The 17,081-nt window shown below is 42.6% G+C and overlaps 1 protein-coding gene across 1 annotated transcript in view; it reads right to left on the reverse strand.

Moving 5' to 3' along the window:
• Positions 1-17,081, reverse strand: part of slc2a11b (solute carrier family 2 member 11b) — a 54,938-nt gene that overhangs the window by 4,950 nt on the left and 32,907 nt on the right. Inside the window, exons 6-9 of the mRNA XM_060844165.1 lie at positions 15,685-15,833; positions 14,396-14,583; positions 10,315-10,425; positions 7,110-7,211 (exon numbers count right to left, since the gene is read on the reverse strand). Coding sequence (XP_060700148.1) covers positions 7,110-7,211; positions 10,315-10,425; positions 14,396-14,583; positions 15,685-15,833 — 550 coding nt within the window. The remainder of the gene's footprint in view (positions 1-7,109; positions 7,212-10,314; positions 10,426-14,395; positions 14,584-15,684; positions 15,834-17,081) is intronic.

Raw genomic sequence — 17,081 nt, forward strand, 5'->3', positions numbered from 1 at the left:
TTCCTTCCTGTCTACCCCATGTGTGCCACTCATAATTTTATACATCTTCGCCATTATTCCTCTCAGTCTCCTCCATTCCAAGCATTACAACCCCAATCTATCTTTATAACTGAAAAGTCTCCAGTCCAAGTTACTTTCTGATATATCTCGGAATCACATAAGCCTTACAGTGTGGAAAGAGGCCATTTGGCCCAATGGGTCCAACCAATCTTCCAAACAGCATTCCCAATGCTCTGACCCTGTATTTTCCACAGCTAACCCACCTAGCCTGCACATCCTTGGACACCTTGGGGCAATGTAGCATGGCCAATACACCTAACCTGCCCTTCTTTGGTCTGTAGAAAGAAACCAGAGCACCTGGAGGAAACCCACACAAACTCTACAACAGTCACCTAGGGCTGGAATCAAACCCAGGTCCCTGGTGCTTTGAGGCAGCTGTGCTAAATACTGAGCCACCATGCCAGCCTCTGTAAGCTCTCCAATGCAATTACATTCTTCTATAATGTGGATTCCAGAACTGCGCAGAATATTTTAGCTGTGGTCTGACCCTGGAGATTTATCTACTTTTAAGCCGACCAGATCACTCAGAACCTCTTCTCTGTCTATGCTAATTTCTTTAATTCTATCATAGTCCTTCTCCCTGATTTCTATACCCACCTTGTTCACTAGCAAGAGAGACAAAGTATTTATTTAGAACTCTACCTACATTCTCTGGCTCCAAATACAAATTACCAGAATAGTCCTTAAATGGTCTCTGCTCCCAATCCACTCTGATTAAATCATATCTGAGTTTATTAAAATTGGCCTTCTCCCAGTTTGATTTCCAGCCCCTTCGTGTGCTTTTCCACAACAAAGTCGAATCTAACAGAGTTATGATCACTGTTTGCAAAATGCTCCCCTTTTGATTCTTCGACCACTTGCCCAGCTTTGTTACTTAACTCGAAGACTACTGCCTCTCTTAGAGGGCATTCTACATGTTGGCTTCAGAAGGTCTCATGGATATACTTCAAGACTTCCACTTCCTTTAACATTTTTACACAATGACTACCCCAATTAATGTAAGGGAGGTTGAAATCCCCCAGCATCACTACTCTATTATTGTCACACTTCTCTGAAATTTGTCTACAAATCTGCACTTCTATTTCTCTCAGACAATTAGGGGGTACAGTACAGGGTGGTTTAGATCAGAGTGGTGCTGGAAACGCACAGCAGGTCAGGCAGAGCTTTTGCCGAAACGTCAATTCTCCTGCTCCTCGGATGCTGCCTGACCTGCTGTGCTTTTCCAGCACCACTCTGATCTAAACCATGGTTTCCAGCATCTGCAGTCCTCACTTTTGCCTGGTGTACAGTACACTCCCAGCAATATGATTGCTTCTTTTTTGTTTTCTAAATTCTACCTATATCATTATGTGAGGAGCCTGTGTCATCCCTCCTTACCACTGTAATTGTTCGATACTGTGACATCCCCTCGTCTTTTACCTCCTTCCTAATCTCTCTTGATGACCTTACACCCCAGAATATTGAGCTGCCAGTCCTGCCCTCTCTCAACCATGTCTCAGTGACTGCAATTACATCATCCCATGTTTAATTTGTGCTCTCAAATGCCGTAACTACTTTGTCAGACGGTTAGCATTAACATAAACACCATCCAACCTTACCAAACTCTCTTGTACCTTGAATGACCGATAATTGTTTCTTTTAATTTATTACTTCATGGGATGCAGGCATAGCTGGCTAGGCCAGCATTCATTACCCATCCCTAATTGGCCAGACGGTTGTTAAGTCCCACAGTCATTGCTGTGGGTCTAGAGTCACAGACCAGGTAAGGATGGCAGTTTCCTTCCCTCAAGGACATCAGTGAACCAGATAGTTTTTGTTCCTGACAATTAACAATGGATTCATGATCATCATTAGACCGTTAATTCCAGATTTTTATTATGATGTGGAGGTGCTGTGTTGCACTGCAAAGGACAAAGTCAGAAGTCAATCAACACAAGGTTATAGTCATAACTAAACAGGTTTATTTGAAATCACAAGTTTTCAGAGTGCTGGAGACTTCACCTGATGAAGGAGCAGCGCTCAGAAAGCTTGTGATTTCAAATAAACCTGGTGTCATATGACTTCAGCTTTTTACTGAATTCAAATTCCATCATCAATCATCGTGAGATTAAAACCCTGATCTCCAGGATACCAGTAGGCCATTGTCTCCTCTATGTTTTACTTTTTTACACTTAGAAGAAAACATATGCAACATTTGGTGCTCCCTGCACTTAACCTTCAGTGTTCTTGAAGGCTGTCAAAACAATTCACAATTAATGAGTTACTTTGGAAGTCCAATCAACATTATGATAGATCTTAGAACTTTGACCATATCAAAGATGCTATTAATCTAGAAGGGACAAAATCAGTAACCAGTTGGCACACAAGGCAGCTTGCAAACAACAACTCAGTGAATAAGCATTTGTACTGCTCAGGTGGTCTTGGTTTGGGAAGAAAGATTGGCTGAGACACCCGGACAACTCTCCTGCTCCTCTCTGAAGAGTGCAAAGGGATTTTTTTCTCTCCACTTGCATAAGCGGAATCTCAGTTTAATGGCTTATTCAAACAGCTATTTTCAACTGCTTGTGCCATTTCTCTAGGAGTTCTCCTGATTTCACACCAAGGTTACAGCAGGAATCAGAAAACTCCTGTGGAAATTCAGAATTGACCTCTTTGGGCGAAGTGGGAACATGGGATACATGGAACACCATCATCTTCAAGTTCCCCTCCAAGCCACTCATCTTCCTGACTTGAAAATATATCGCCGTTCCTTCGCTGGGTCAAAATCTTGGAATTCCCTCCCTAATGGCATTGTGAGTCAACCTGCAGAATGTGACTGCAGTATTCAAGGCAGCAGCTCAGTACCATCTTGTCAAGGGCAACTTCTCAAGGGTGGCACGATGGCACAGTGGTTAGCACTGTTGCCTCACAGCACCTGGGTCCCATGTTCAATTCCAGCCTTGGGAGACTGTCTGCTTGGAGTTTACACATTCTCCTCATGTCCGCGTGGGTTTCCTCCCACAGTCCAAAGATGTGCAGGTTAGGTGAATTGACCATGTTAAGTTGCTCATTGTAGTGTTAGGTACATTAGTCAGAGGGAAATGGGTCTGGGTGGGTTACTCTTCGGAGGGTTGGTGTGGACTGGTTGGGCCAAAGGGCCTGTTTCCACACTTTAGGGAATCTAATCTAAACTAGGGATGGGCAATGAATGCTGGCATGGCCAGAGATGTCCACATTCCAAAATTACATTTTTAAAAGTGTTAAATAAATAATTGTGGCTCTCTGAGACAAACCAGCTCAATTTAAAACCATTCTGCCATAAACTCAAGAGGGCTTTTGAAGCCAACACATAGCAAGTGTTTGACCTCATTTTGTAGAACAAAGCTGGGCAAGAGGCACAAGAGGGAGAGCATTTCAGAGACCAGGGCAGTGACACTAAAATTTGAGGTAGTGATGGAAAAGGACAAAGATGGAGCAAATATAAAAGTTCTGAATTGTGGACAGGCCAATTTTAATATGATGAGACAGAATCTGGCCAAAATGGGCTGGGACAGTTGCTTGTTGTAAGATCTTCTCTGGGAGCTCTTCAAAGAGGAAACAGGATCATCCAAGATGATGCAGGGGCACCCTTTAAAGGTGAATAGTGGAACTAACAATTCCAGAGAGCCCTGTACGTCAAAGAACAATGAGGCTGGGATAAGGACAAAATGGGAAGCTTATGATAAATGTCAAGGACTCAAGACACCAGAAACCCAACAGGCAGATCGAAAGTTCAAGGAAGTTACTTAAAAAATAAATTGGTAAAACAAAGAGGGGGGCATGAATAAACACTGGTGGGTAAAATAAAGGAAAAACCAAAAGGCATTTTATCAGAATATTAGGTGCAAGAAGATAACCAGGAAAAGATTAGAGACCATTAGGGATGTAAGTAGGAAATTATGGGTGAGTAAGAACACATCCAATGAGGATGTCAATGAGTACTTTAATCTGTATTCACTATAGTGAAGGGCAGTATAGATAGACAAATGGGGCAAGCGGACCGCGATATCTGATCATATTACAACTTAGAGGAAGAAGCTGCTACTGGTTTTTGCGAGCTTAACTTTGGGTAAGTCCCTGGGCCAAATGAGACATATCCTAGGGGCCTAATTAGGTCACAGCTGGAGTACTGTATGCAGTTCTGGTCAATACACTATAAGAAGGACAAAGCAGCAAGCAGAAGAGATTCACCAGGATATTGCTTTGGCTGGAGCAATTCTACTATGAAGACGGACTAGATAGGCTGGTGTTGTTTTCCTTAGAACAGAGAAGGTTGAAATGGGGACCTGACTAGGATGTAGAAATCTCAGGTATGATTTGGAGGTGCCGGTGTTGGACAGGGGTGTACCAAGTTAAAAATCACACAACACCAGGTTATATTCCAACAATTTCATTTGGAAGCACTAGCTTTTGGTGCACTGCTCCTTCATCAGGTGGTTGCAGAGTATAAGATTGTAGGACACCGAATTTATAGCAAAGAGTTTACAGTGTGATGTAACTGAAATTATATATTGAGAAAGACCTGGATTGTTTGTTAAGTCTCTCATCTTTTAGAATGACCATATTGGTTTCAGTTCTTTCATATGCAAATACCAGAACTTTCTTAAAGTCACATTCTCAAGTGAACTTTAACAATAGGTGTCATGTCGGCTCAGATAATGCACTGAAGATGCGAGGTGCCCTGAGGCTGTCTGTGCCCCAATGTTCAGGCTGATTCCCATCTAAAAAAGGGATTTACAGAATCTTACGTGGATTCATGTCGTTTTTGAGCAAAATAAAATGTAATTCTGCAAGTACAAATTCACCCCACAAAGTTTTGTGTGTGTGTGTGTGTGTGTGCTCGCATACGGGGGGGTGGGTATGAGTGTCTGTGAGAGAGTGTGAGTGTAAGGGAGTATAAGTCTGTGAGAGGGTGCATGTGTGAGTGTAGAAGTACATGTGTGAGTGTATGAGACAGCTTGTGTATGACAGAGGGTCCGTGTGCGTGTATGGGTTCGTAGGAGTGTGTGTGTGTGAGCGTGTGTCTGCGTCTGTATGTGTGTATCATGCAGTCAGGTTACCTGTAGTGTGATATGAACCCAGGGTCCCGGTTGAGGTCATCCCCATGGGTACCAAATTTAGCTATCAGCCTCTGCTCGGCCACTTTGCATTGTTGCCTGTACAGGGTTGGGGGGTGGGGGTGTGGGTGGGCGAAATCAGAAGGGATTGTGGGTGCAGACGGGGGGGGGGGGGTCAAAGGGGTGCGATGTTGAGTGGGGTTGGGGTGCGGCATTGGATGGGGTAGCAGGGGCAGCATTGGACGGGGTTGAGGGGTTGGGGACGTGGGTGGACAGGGTTCAGGGCAAGCGCACAGGGTGCTGCTAACTAGTATCCTGATTGGGGACCGGACTTAGCAAGCGCTTGTGGTGTTAATCCCATTAAACTGATTGGGGTGGTGAGTTGGGGGGAGGCTTCAGCAATGCTGCAGGTCCCTTACACACAAGGGTGTGCCTGTTTGGAAACAAACCCTGAGACAGAGAGAGGGAGCTAGGCAGGCAGAGTGAGGAAAAAGGAAACTTCAGAAAACTCCGAGCCCCAGAGGAGAGGCATTGAATTAATGAACCGAATAATCAATTACCTGAATGAAATAGTGCCCACCCGTCTCATTCGTATAATCGAGGTTCCTCTGTGGTGTATTTTGGTTTATTTTTCTGTGTTTTAAGATGGCACTGGAATTGGCAACACTACATAACACTTCTCCACTGCATTTTGTAACAAATACATGTGACAATAAATAAATCAATCAACTTTTAGAGGGGATTTAAGGAAGGCATTTTTTCATTCATTGGTTCTGACTGTCTCAAGGAGTAGAAACAGGGACCATTGCAACACTTGAGTAGTGATTAGATGGTCATTTGAAATGCCATCACTTTCAAGGCTAGGGGTCAAATGCTGGCAAATGGGACTAGAGTAGTTAGGTGGTTTATGAATGGCGTGGATGAATGAGCTGAATAGCCTGTGTTGTAATACTTTTTGACTCTAACTGGGAATGGTATCAATTTGACTAGTTTTTGAAAGCTCCCCTCCAATTTCCAAATGACCAGAAGTGTCGAAAACTCTAGTTCCGTGAGCCAACATTTTTTTGCCAAACATGCCACTGCATAGATTTAACTGATTAATGATGCTATTTCTAAAAATGTACTCAGTCATTCTTGGAATTTGAGCAATGGTGGCAATATCAGCATTGTTGCTCATCTCCAAATGACCTTCTTGATTTGCTGCAGTCATGTGGCATAGCATCCCTCCCAGTGCTGTTAGAGAGGGAACTCCAGGATTTTGATAGAGTGACAGTGTAAGCATAACAATATAGCTCCATGTCACAATGATGTCCACTTGCAGGTCAGTATGCATGTTCCCATGCATCTGCTGTCCTTGCCTGAATAGCAGAAATCATGAGTTTGGAATGTATTCCTGAAGAAATCTTGGTGAGTTAATACAGCGCATCTTTTGGATGGTATACGCTGTTGCTGCTGAGGTTGAGTGGAGGAGGTGGGGAGGTTGAAGGTAGTGGATATAGTGCCAGTCAAGTGGAATCACTAGATGGTGTCAAGTTTCTTGAGTATTGTTGGAGCTACACTCATCCAGGCAAATGGGAAGTATTCCATCACACTCCTAATCTGTACCTTGTAGATGGTGGACAGACTTTGGGGAGTCAGGTACTGAGTTACTTGCAGAGAGTTCTTCCTTCATACCAGCCATTAGCACTAACGCATTTTCATTTCCAAAACTAATCATGTTTTCATTATAATATCAAAGGGGCAAAAATTCAACTATGCCACAGACACAAAACGACTCTACAGTTGTGGTCATTGTCCATCTATTGGCTTTAACAGACACGAAAGTCGCAGGCTTCTATTCCTCTCAGCGATGCAGAGCAGAATTTGTATCCCCAAAGTTTGAACTTACATCTACTTGAATAGTTAAATGCCACGCTGCCTTGTCTCCTTGAAATTAGTTCAAGCTGGTAAGTGACAACATATGAAACATCTTACCTGATAGGTCAGTGTAATAGTCATCGCAGCACACCACAAAGCCATGAGTGAGTATCCACCGAGAATGAGCACTCGCCTTCCAAGGCGTTCAATTAGAAGACTCTAGGAAGTAATGACATCATTAGCACCGTCCTAGACATTACAAGAGGAAGAATTACACAAAGTTATACTGCTTCATGTAATGACCAATAATCTCCAGTGGAAAAACAAATCAAACTGAATTATGTAATAGAATGAAGCAATCTGCATGACTATCTCTGATGTTAAAGCAACTCCTGTGGCTCTTAATAACAGCACTTCCAGCCAACGAACATAACTCACTTCTACGAGTTCATTGTCAGTTCTAGAATAGCAAGCCTTTGTGATGTCTAAAATTTGATGCACATTTCAATCCCAGGTTGGATGGATAGTGTCCTGCACTCGTTCCAGGGGAATTTAGGGTCCTCATGTGATATGTATATTAATGGTGCTTGTAACTTGTGCTGATGAGGAAATGTCCTTGTTGAGCTAAAGTTCTGCGATTTGCATTCCTGACTAATTGAGATGTGGGCTGACAGAGACTGGAGTGTACAATTGCTGGGAAAAGATGACTGAGGCTGGATTTTTGAAAACACGTCAGGGTCCGGATCGAAAGTGAGCGGGGTCACAATTTGGCTCCAATGGCTGTTGTGCTGGTTCCCCAACACAGTCCTGATCCCCAGCCCTTTTTAAACGGGCTCATTTCAGGTGGTCTTTAGCGAATGACATGTAGTCAGTTGAGGTTAGTTCAGTTGCCATGCCAACAGTGATATCTAATCAGCAATATGGGCAGGCCATGTAGATCTGGGACATTGTGTGGGCTCAGGCAGGAATTAGGGATGAAAGGAAGATCTTGATAGTTTAGGGGAGGGACCCACATTTCTGAGCCCCCCACCCCAGGGTCAATATGGGGGCACAGTTGTAACTCTGGGTCTCCTGAATCTTGGACAGGTAGCTCCTGTCTTATCCCTCAGCCTGAGCATCGGATGAGCTACCCATGCCCTCCAGCCACGGGAGCCCTCTCACTCCATTTCTGAAGGGGCAGTGAGCTTACTCCTTGGCTGAAGCATTGAAAATTGAACCCATGCTGTTGGTGTCACTCTGTCCAGCCAACTGAGCTGACCCCTGCCTTTACACAACAACATACTGTACTGAACCAAATTAGTTTGTTTGGTACACGTTAACTGAATGATATCTTTTTAAATAATATTTTAGAGCGAGGGGATTTAAAATGAACATCCTGTTGTCCAGCACCTTAAATTAGAGGGAGTTGGGAATATTACATGATGAAATAATATTCCATGATGAAACCCGATAACCAACATTACCAGGTCAGTCAGTAGCACCGTTAAACAGGAGCTCCACTCCCTCTATTCCAATACCCATTCCCCACTTCACTTTGGTCATATCTCAATCCTATTTATGTATTGACATGGTTTCTGCTTCAGTGACTGTAGCTATTCAAACAGTGTGTCAGCCAGCTCATTCTTTTCCCAAAATCTGTTACGTTTAACCTTGGTTGCAGATATTCCTTTGGTGTGAACCCCTGAAAATCACTAGGAGCTGGGCCTCACATCATCATAAATCCCAAACATTTTAGACTGGGCTCATTTAAACCCAGGCTCCACGGTGAAGCAGATTGTACATATTATTGCCGTACTAATTGTCCAGGCTGTCATAACCTGTGAGTCAGTGAGATGTGGCTCTGTCTTGGACCCTGCAAATGAGGCCACCCACTATGTGTTAATTTGGTGAGAAATATCCAGCAAGAGGGACTGGATCCACTCTGACTTCCAATAATTTACTCACAATGTGCAGCTCAGCACTGGTATACACTATCACTTTCCCCTTTCACAGATCAGCACTACCGAATGAAAACTAGCTCTTATATTTTAAAGAAAAACAACCTCCATGGCAGGTGGCAATTCACCCAGGTTTTATAAGCCAGAGCTAGGGACACTACCAACTGTTCCACAAGACCCTAATATTCGGGACTCTCTGCTATAGGAAAAATGTTGCTAAATTTGAAAGGGTGCAGAAAAGATTTACAAGGATGTTGCCAGCACTGGTGGGTTTGAGCTACAGGGAGAGGCTGCACAGGCTGGGGCTGTTTTCCCTGGAGGGTCGGAGGCTGAGGGGGGACATTATAGAGGTTTATAAAATCATGGGGAACACAGATAGGGTGAATAACCAAAGTCTTTTTCTCAAGATAGGGGAATCTAAAACTAGAGGGCATAGGTTTAGGGTGAGAGGGGGAAGATATAAAAGGGACCTCAGGGGCAACTTTTTCACACAGAGGGTGGTGCGTGTATGGAATGGGCTACCAGAGGAAGTGGTGGAGGCTGGTACAATTACAGCATTTAAAAGGCATTGGAATGTGTACATGAATAGAAAGGGTTTGGAGAGATATGGGCCAAATGGGACTAGGTTAATTTAGGATATTTGGTCGGCATGGACAAGTTGGACTGAAGGATCTGTTTCCATGCTGTACATCTCTATGACCTGATCTTTCACCAGCTTTAACTCGTTTGCACATATGGCCCACCTCTGGGGCAGCTGTTCTGTCAGGAGCACCATCACGGCATCACTAGACTCTCGTCTAACAAGTCCTGTAATCCGTTGTAATCAGCCTGTTCAAACATCAGCCTGTAGCACACCTCTGGTGGAACTTGAACCCAGACCGCTTGGCCCTAGGCTAAGACACTGCCACTGAACCACACGCAGCCTTGCAATGCACCCCAACCTTTCTTCAACTGGTAATAAGCTGCTCCAAATCACAAGGGCACAGTCTCAACTGACAAACCATTTGCAAACACTGGCACTTTGAGCACAGCCACCTACTTTTAAGAAGGAAATTCAAAAGCAGCTATTTAATTGTTTGGTCAATTTTATACAGTCACCTCTTTCTTTATTTTGGAGCCCACCAACTGGAAACCATAGGGAGATGCATGCAGTACTGTACCTGGTATCGGTGGGATCAAATCTGAACACTGGGCACAAGCTTTGAAATATTCTCACTGAGAATACGGTTTTGAGCTATGGTTCCCATTGACTATATGTTAGTGGGATCTGTGCTCTCAGATTTAAATGAGGGATTTGGAGGTGAGACAAACCATGAAAACAGTCCCATTGGTTTCTGCTTGACCAGTTGTCATTTGATGGGTTTGCAACTGTTTCTTCCACTTACACAGCATAGGGCAGCGAGGCACTCGCACGCCCCAGTGCCCATAGTAACATACGGGATATACGCTTCAGTAATTCCAGCTTGAATAAAGATATAGGTGGCATAGAAGTAGATCTGAAACAGAAAATTATCTCATTTATGTTGCAAGTACAAAAGCAACATCACAGAACACAGACACATCATTATCTGATTGGTAACTGGTTGATAAAAGGTTCAGATGAATGTTTCTTCCCATCTGGGGCTCAATCAAATATTTGGTCAGATTTTGTACTGGTATCAAGAATGCTGGCCCGCTTGTGGTTAGTTATTATAACTCACGGAACAGCTCACTGAGGCTCCTTCAACAGTGCCTTCCAAAAGTGAAACCTTTACCACCCAGTAAACACAAGGGCAATAGATGAATGGGAATATTGCCAGCTTTGAGTTCCCCTCCCCAAGCCACACACTATCCTGACTTGGAAGTATTTCACTGTTCATTCACTGTTGCTGGCTTCGTAACATCTTTACATCATGTGGACTGGTTCATGACGGCAGCTCACTACCACTTTCTCAAGGGCAATTAAATGGCACCAATAAGTACTGACTCAGTCAGTGACACCCACATCATTTACATAGTGGACTCAACAGTTATCAATCTACACAGAGAATGGCCTATTTTCTCATGTGTACTGCATGAATTTGAACATAAAAGGCTCGACATCATTTTAAAGATGATGTTTAAACCTCATTTTTATTTCTTCCCTCTATTCCACTCAGGTAAATGTGATCACAAACTGCCCAAAAATCAATGCAATTTTTATTTTGTTTGTCGTTGATTCGAAATTTGTGCCAATTGTTTGGGAGTATGCAAACATCTGGACAGTGGGAATCCTCCTCTCCAGGCTAGGTGGGTTACATGGGGTTATGGGATAGGGTTGGTGAACTGGGTCTGGGTTGGTGAACAGGAACAGAGAGCACACTTTTCCACAACCCACTACCCTGTGTTCAGGATCAATGAAACATTCTCAATTGTCCCAGTTATACACTTTCTTCATCGTACACAACTAATATTTTGAATCTAAACTGTTACTTCTTATGAACTATCAGAAATTTGCCACAAATTGCTAACTTGCCTGCATTAGACAAATGCGATCACAAACTCCCTAAAAATCAATGCAATTTTTATTTTGTTTGTCGTTAACTGCTAAACTAAACTACTTGATATCCTAACTCAAGAGCTAATTATTTTTTTGAAGTGTTATTCTTTTTCCTTCTGGAAATTATTAACTTGCTTTAATTCAGATCAATGAAGCAAGGCGAGAACCTGAAGGCAAAAAGAGACCATTAAAATAGGAAATGAAAAAGTGCACATATTTGATAGTCTCTGGGTTTCAGTGATGTTAACAAAGGAGAACTCTAGTAAGGAATACCCAGAGTGCATGCATGTGCGGTAGATGTGAGCGTATGTGTATATATGAGAAAGATTATTTCCACTGGCTCACTGCACTTGCACCAGGGAAATGGCCCAGTGTATCAGACACAGCAAATACTACAGTGAAGATAAAGAAATCCAGGTAACAGAGTTTGTCACTCCTTAAGCCAGCACACTCTACCATAACTCTGGCAAGCTGAAAATCTGGAGGGACACTGTGAAAAGTGAGGTAACCAGCTGAGCTGTTTGCAGTTTGCTCCATATCAGTAGCTGAGTGACAGTAGTCAAAATCTGTGTGAGAGAAACAGGGCTAACATTTCAGGTCAATGATCTTTCATGTGAATGTGAAACATGAACAAGCTCTTGTTTCTCTTTCTGTGAACTCTGCCTGACTCATGGGCTAGATATTACATGCTCCCCTCACTGAGTGCATTCCTGACCAAAGACAGGATGTGGGCATCGCTGGCTGGGGCAGCATTTATTAACAATTCATCGATGCCCTAAGAAAGTAGTAGCAAGCTGCCTTCTTGAACCGCCTGTTTTTTGTAGGTAGACACACAATTTCCTTAGGGAGGGAATTCCAAGATTTTGACCTAACAACAATAAAGGAATGGCAATATATTTCCAAGTCGGAATGGTGAGTGGCTTGGAGGGGAAGTTGAAGATGGTGATGTATCTGCTGCCCTTATCCTTCTAGATGAAAGTGGCTGTGGATTTGGAAGGTGCTGTCGGAGGATCTTTGGTGAATTTCTGCAAAACATCTTGTAGATAGCATACACTGCTGAGACTGAGTGTTAGTGGTAGGGGGAGAGAATTTTTGTGACTTTGGTGCTAATCGAGTGGGCTGCTTCATCCTGGATGGTGTCAAGATCCTCACATGTTCTTGGAGTTGCACCCATCCAGACAAGTGGGGAGATTTCCATCACACTACTGACCTGTGCCTTGGAGATGGTGGACAGGCTTTGAGGAATCAGGAGATGAGTTTCTGGTCACAATATTCCCAGCATCTGGGATGTTTTTGTCACCACAGTACTTATTTGGCTCATTAAGTTTCTGGTCATCAGCAACCTCGGGATGCTGATAGTGGGGGATTCAGTGATGGTAACACCATTGAATTTCAACGGATGTTTAGACTCTCTTGTTGCAGATGGTTATTGCCTGACATTTGTGTGATGTGAATGTCAGTTGCTACTTGTCAGCCCAAGCCTGGACATTGCTTCAGCAGCTGGGGAGCTGTGAATGGTGCTGAACATTGTGCGATCATTGGTGAATGCCCCCACTGTGACTTTATGATGGAGGGAAGGTCATTGATGAAGCAGCTACAGATGGTTGAGCCTAGGACGCTGCCCTGAAGAATTGCTCCAGACAATCCTGGAGCTGAGATGACTGACTTCACGAAACACAATCATCTTCCTATGTGCCAAGTATGACTCCAACCATATAGCATAACATAATAAACATGAAACGTAAACATAGTTCTTAACACAGTGATTAATGATATAGACTTATTCTTAAAAGTCAAGTGCCTATTAAATTAAGCAGCAGTGTGATAATGAAAGTATGTCAAAGGATAAAGTATTGTTCTGCTTTGACTAGTATTGACTTAGAAGGAGTTAAACAGCAGCTTGTTTGGGAACCAAGACACACACTAAGTTTGAAACTGAAGTTACCCAATCAGAAACAGAAGGCCTGATGGAGTTTGGAGAGGGACCAAAGACTGAGTGTTGAGCCTGTGCCCTAAATTAGACCAGAAACAAGTGAAGTCATAATCCTGTAAAATAACTGCCCTGCTATCTTCAGTACTACTTTACAAATGAAGTAAAGTTTGCTGAATCACTGCATCAAACTGTTTCCTTTGCCCAAATAGCTCAAGTCTCAAATAAAAAAAATTGGAATTGGAGTTTAATTTGTAACCTTTTTTAAAAAAAACTTATACTGATGTCCTGAGTCTTATGTTCAAACACCCAATGTCTAAAAATAACATTTAGAGAGCCTGCAACACTTTCCCAAAATTTATGCCAATTCCCTTGAGCATATTCATTACAAATTCTGAGGAAGGGTTACTGGACCTGAAACATTAAGTCTAATATCTCTCCACAGATGCTGCCAGATCTGTTGAGCTTTTCCAGCAATTTCTGTTTTTGTTTCTGATTTCTAGCATCTGCAGTTCTTTCGGTTTTTATTCATTATAAGTATGAGTTGTGTACATGAATAACCTTGTTCATGTTGGTTGTACAATGAATGATCTCAATATAAACCTCAACATAAATGGATGAATCCCAGCCAGAACCTCTATCAATAAAGCCTCCAATCAGAATGTATCTAGTTAAAGATAAATGTAATTGTTTGGAAAGAATGTAACACCATCAGCACATTTTTCCAGTTCTACTTTATTATTTGCAATGAAGCAATGACTGAAGATCTATTAAACTTAACTTAAAACATTGCCATATATCCACAAAGACCTTAAATGACTGGTGCTCAAAGGTTTCATTTTAACATTTGTAAGATGACGGGGTAAATTACTCTGTGATAATCTGATTCTCATACTCTCAGAAATAACCACAAGAGAGTCCTGGAGAAACCCAGCAGGTCTGGCAACATTGGTGGAGAGGGACAGACAGAGTGAACATTTTGAGTTCAGTATGACTCTTCCTCAGCACAGATACTCACAGCATTGATCCCACTGAATTGTTGAGCCATATTCATCAGGACGATGGTGATCAACTGCCATCGAGTCGAGCGATCAGAGAGAAGTTCACAAGGTCGCTTTGACTGCTGCACACGTACCACTGCACATTCCTTCTCCAAACCCACCAATTCACTCAAGTACGAATTTGTATTGTGGAATTTCTTGAGAGCTGGGGCAGAAAAAGACTCCATTTTCACTTCACTTCCTAGATGAAGCATCATTCTGCTAAAATTGGCTATGCACTCAGTTCTCCAAATTTCACAAATGACCTGATTGACCAGTGTTCACAATATAGTTCAGCACTGCCTTGCTCATGAGTGAAAAATCTTGCACTGAAATAGCACACGTCCTAACTTTAGAATCATGTTCAAACCACTTGACAGCCAATCAGTACTTTTGAAATTCAGTAACTGGGTGAATTTAGGAAATAATATCCCACATATAGCAATGTTCTGGTGACTGGATGACTGGTTGAGGAAAAACGTTGCAGAGAATCTCCCTGCTCTTCTTTGAAGCAGTGGGATAGGAATTTGCATCTCACCTGAGAGGTCATATCTCTGCCATTGCAAAACTCCTTCAGTCCTGCACTGAAATGTCAGTCTGCAGCCTGTGCACAGCTCTCTAGAGTAGAACTTCAACCCTCAATCTTCGATACAGAGGGGAAAGTACTATCAGTAAACTAAGGGTGACATGTAATGAACATTTATTAATCGAATATGGTTAAATTGTCAGGGATATTTTTCAAATTGTGTTGCATTCTGAAGTTGGACTGCAGACTTTATAATGGTTAAAGTGTTCAATGGAGCTGAAATACATTTGGTAATATTAAACTTTTGGACTGTTACTGAATTATTTGAAAGAAAGCAGTGCAGCTGCTGAATTGTATAGATTGTGTTTCGACTGTGATGAATGATGAAGGGCTGTGTCAAGCGCAGATGTACTATACCAAAGGAGGTTAAGATGGAATGCAGTTGGACTTGTACTGTGCTAAAAGCCAGTTACAATCAATTAGCATTGTATTGAAGATTAGGCATTGGCTTCCATTTGTAGTGCATCTTTAAATGTTGTTAAAATGTGCTTCACAGACGATGTCGTTTAGAGCAGGAGATTGGTCAGAATCTAGTGAGAGCTGGAATGTACTGGAGGAGGTTAGATTAAGCAAAATAGAACTGTACCATATGAAGTTCTATTGTTTTGTGTAAAATTAGTCTATGTTGTTAAAAAGTGGGCCGACCATTTAAAGAATATCTTAAACAAGAACAGTACTTACCACGTGTGGCTTTCATTTCCTCTCCTTTATCAATGTAAAGGTACCTGGGACTCTCAGGGAACCATGGTAACAGTACTAGCTGGAGTACAGCAGGAATACAGCTGGAGCAGAGGAGGATTGACCACTGTCCCTCTCCTCCAAGCAACTCCCTAGCATTAGCACCCAAAAGAAAAGCAGTAAAAGTACATGGCGCCTCATTCATTATTTCAAACTTATTCAGGAACTTAGGGTCAAATTGCTTTATTAATTACAGATTTGAAGAGGCTTAAATGGGGTGCCTCATGGAGGCACAATTATACCCATTAAAACTCTGGATTTTGACACTAGATATTTTATCAATTGGGAGAAAGTGAGCACTGCAGATGCTGACAAAGAGCTTATGCTCGAAATGTCGACTCTCCTGCTCTTTGGATAATGCCTGACCTGCTCTGCTTTTCCTGCACTGCACTTTTCGACTTCATATTTTATCCCTCACATTTAAAACTTAATTTCCTGAGAATTAACTATCAATAACTATTAATTGGCACATTTCCCCATAGGGTAAAAAGTGAGATCTGCAGATGCTGGAGATCAGAGCCGAAAATGTGTTGCTGGTTAAAGCATAGCAGGTTAGACAGCATCCAAGGAACAGGAAATTCGACGTTTCGGGCCAGAGCCCTTCATCAGGATGCTGCCTAACCTGCTGTGCTTTAACCAGCAACACATTTTCAGCTCTGATCTCCAGCATCTGCAGACCTCACTTTTCACTCGAAGATTTTAACCTACTGCGAATCCTCTTGCAAGGATGCCTTCCTTGAAGAAGCTCTCTTCCTCCCTCTACAAGGATTTCAGTGAGTCTCTCTCTCACTGCACCCCCCAGGTCATCTCCTCTGCACAGAAGCTCTTCAGCCACGTTCTCAAACAGACCCGCTACCACAGCCACATCTCCTTCCTCAGCACCTGCCTACGGAACCGACTGATCCCACACGGACTCCGAACTACATTCCAACCAACAAAATTTGGACCCAACCAGGACAACCTGTACCTACAACAAATCCGAAGCCTCCAGCAACAGACCTCCCTCCAAATCCTCCGCTCCACCCTTGCAGCTATGCGTCGCTACCTACATTCCCCATGGCAACACTTCTACCAGAGTGTACTTGCTAACTAATCAGCTTTTCCCTCTCATGCAGTACAAATGTTGTTGTTCTTGTGAATTGAACTGAAGGATGAAAAGCTTTGATAAAATGTGGTCTTTGTTCAGCAATATTCAAGTATGGTCCTGCCAAATGGGCCATTTAAACTATATTCAGCATGGAATGGTTAATAAATTACAGTAATCACAAGCTATACTGTTCTACATCATATATTCTCTATTATAGCTATACTATTCAATAAATTGGGAAGAGATTGAAGGG

Source organism: Hemiscyllium ocellatum, chromosome 24 (genome assembly GCF_020745735.1).
Source record: "Hemiscyllium ocellatum isolate sHemOce1 chromosome 24, sHemOce1.pat.X.cur, whole genome shotgun sequence".
Lineage (NCBI taxonomy): Eukaryota > Metazoa > Chordata > Chondrichthyes > Orectolobiformes > Hemiscylliidae > Hemiscyllium > Hemiscyllium ocellatum.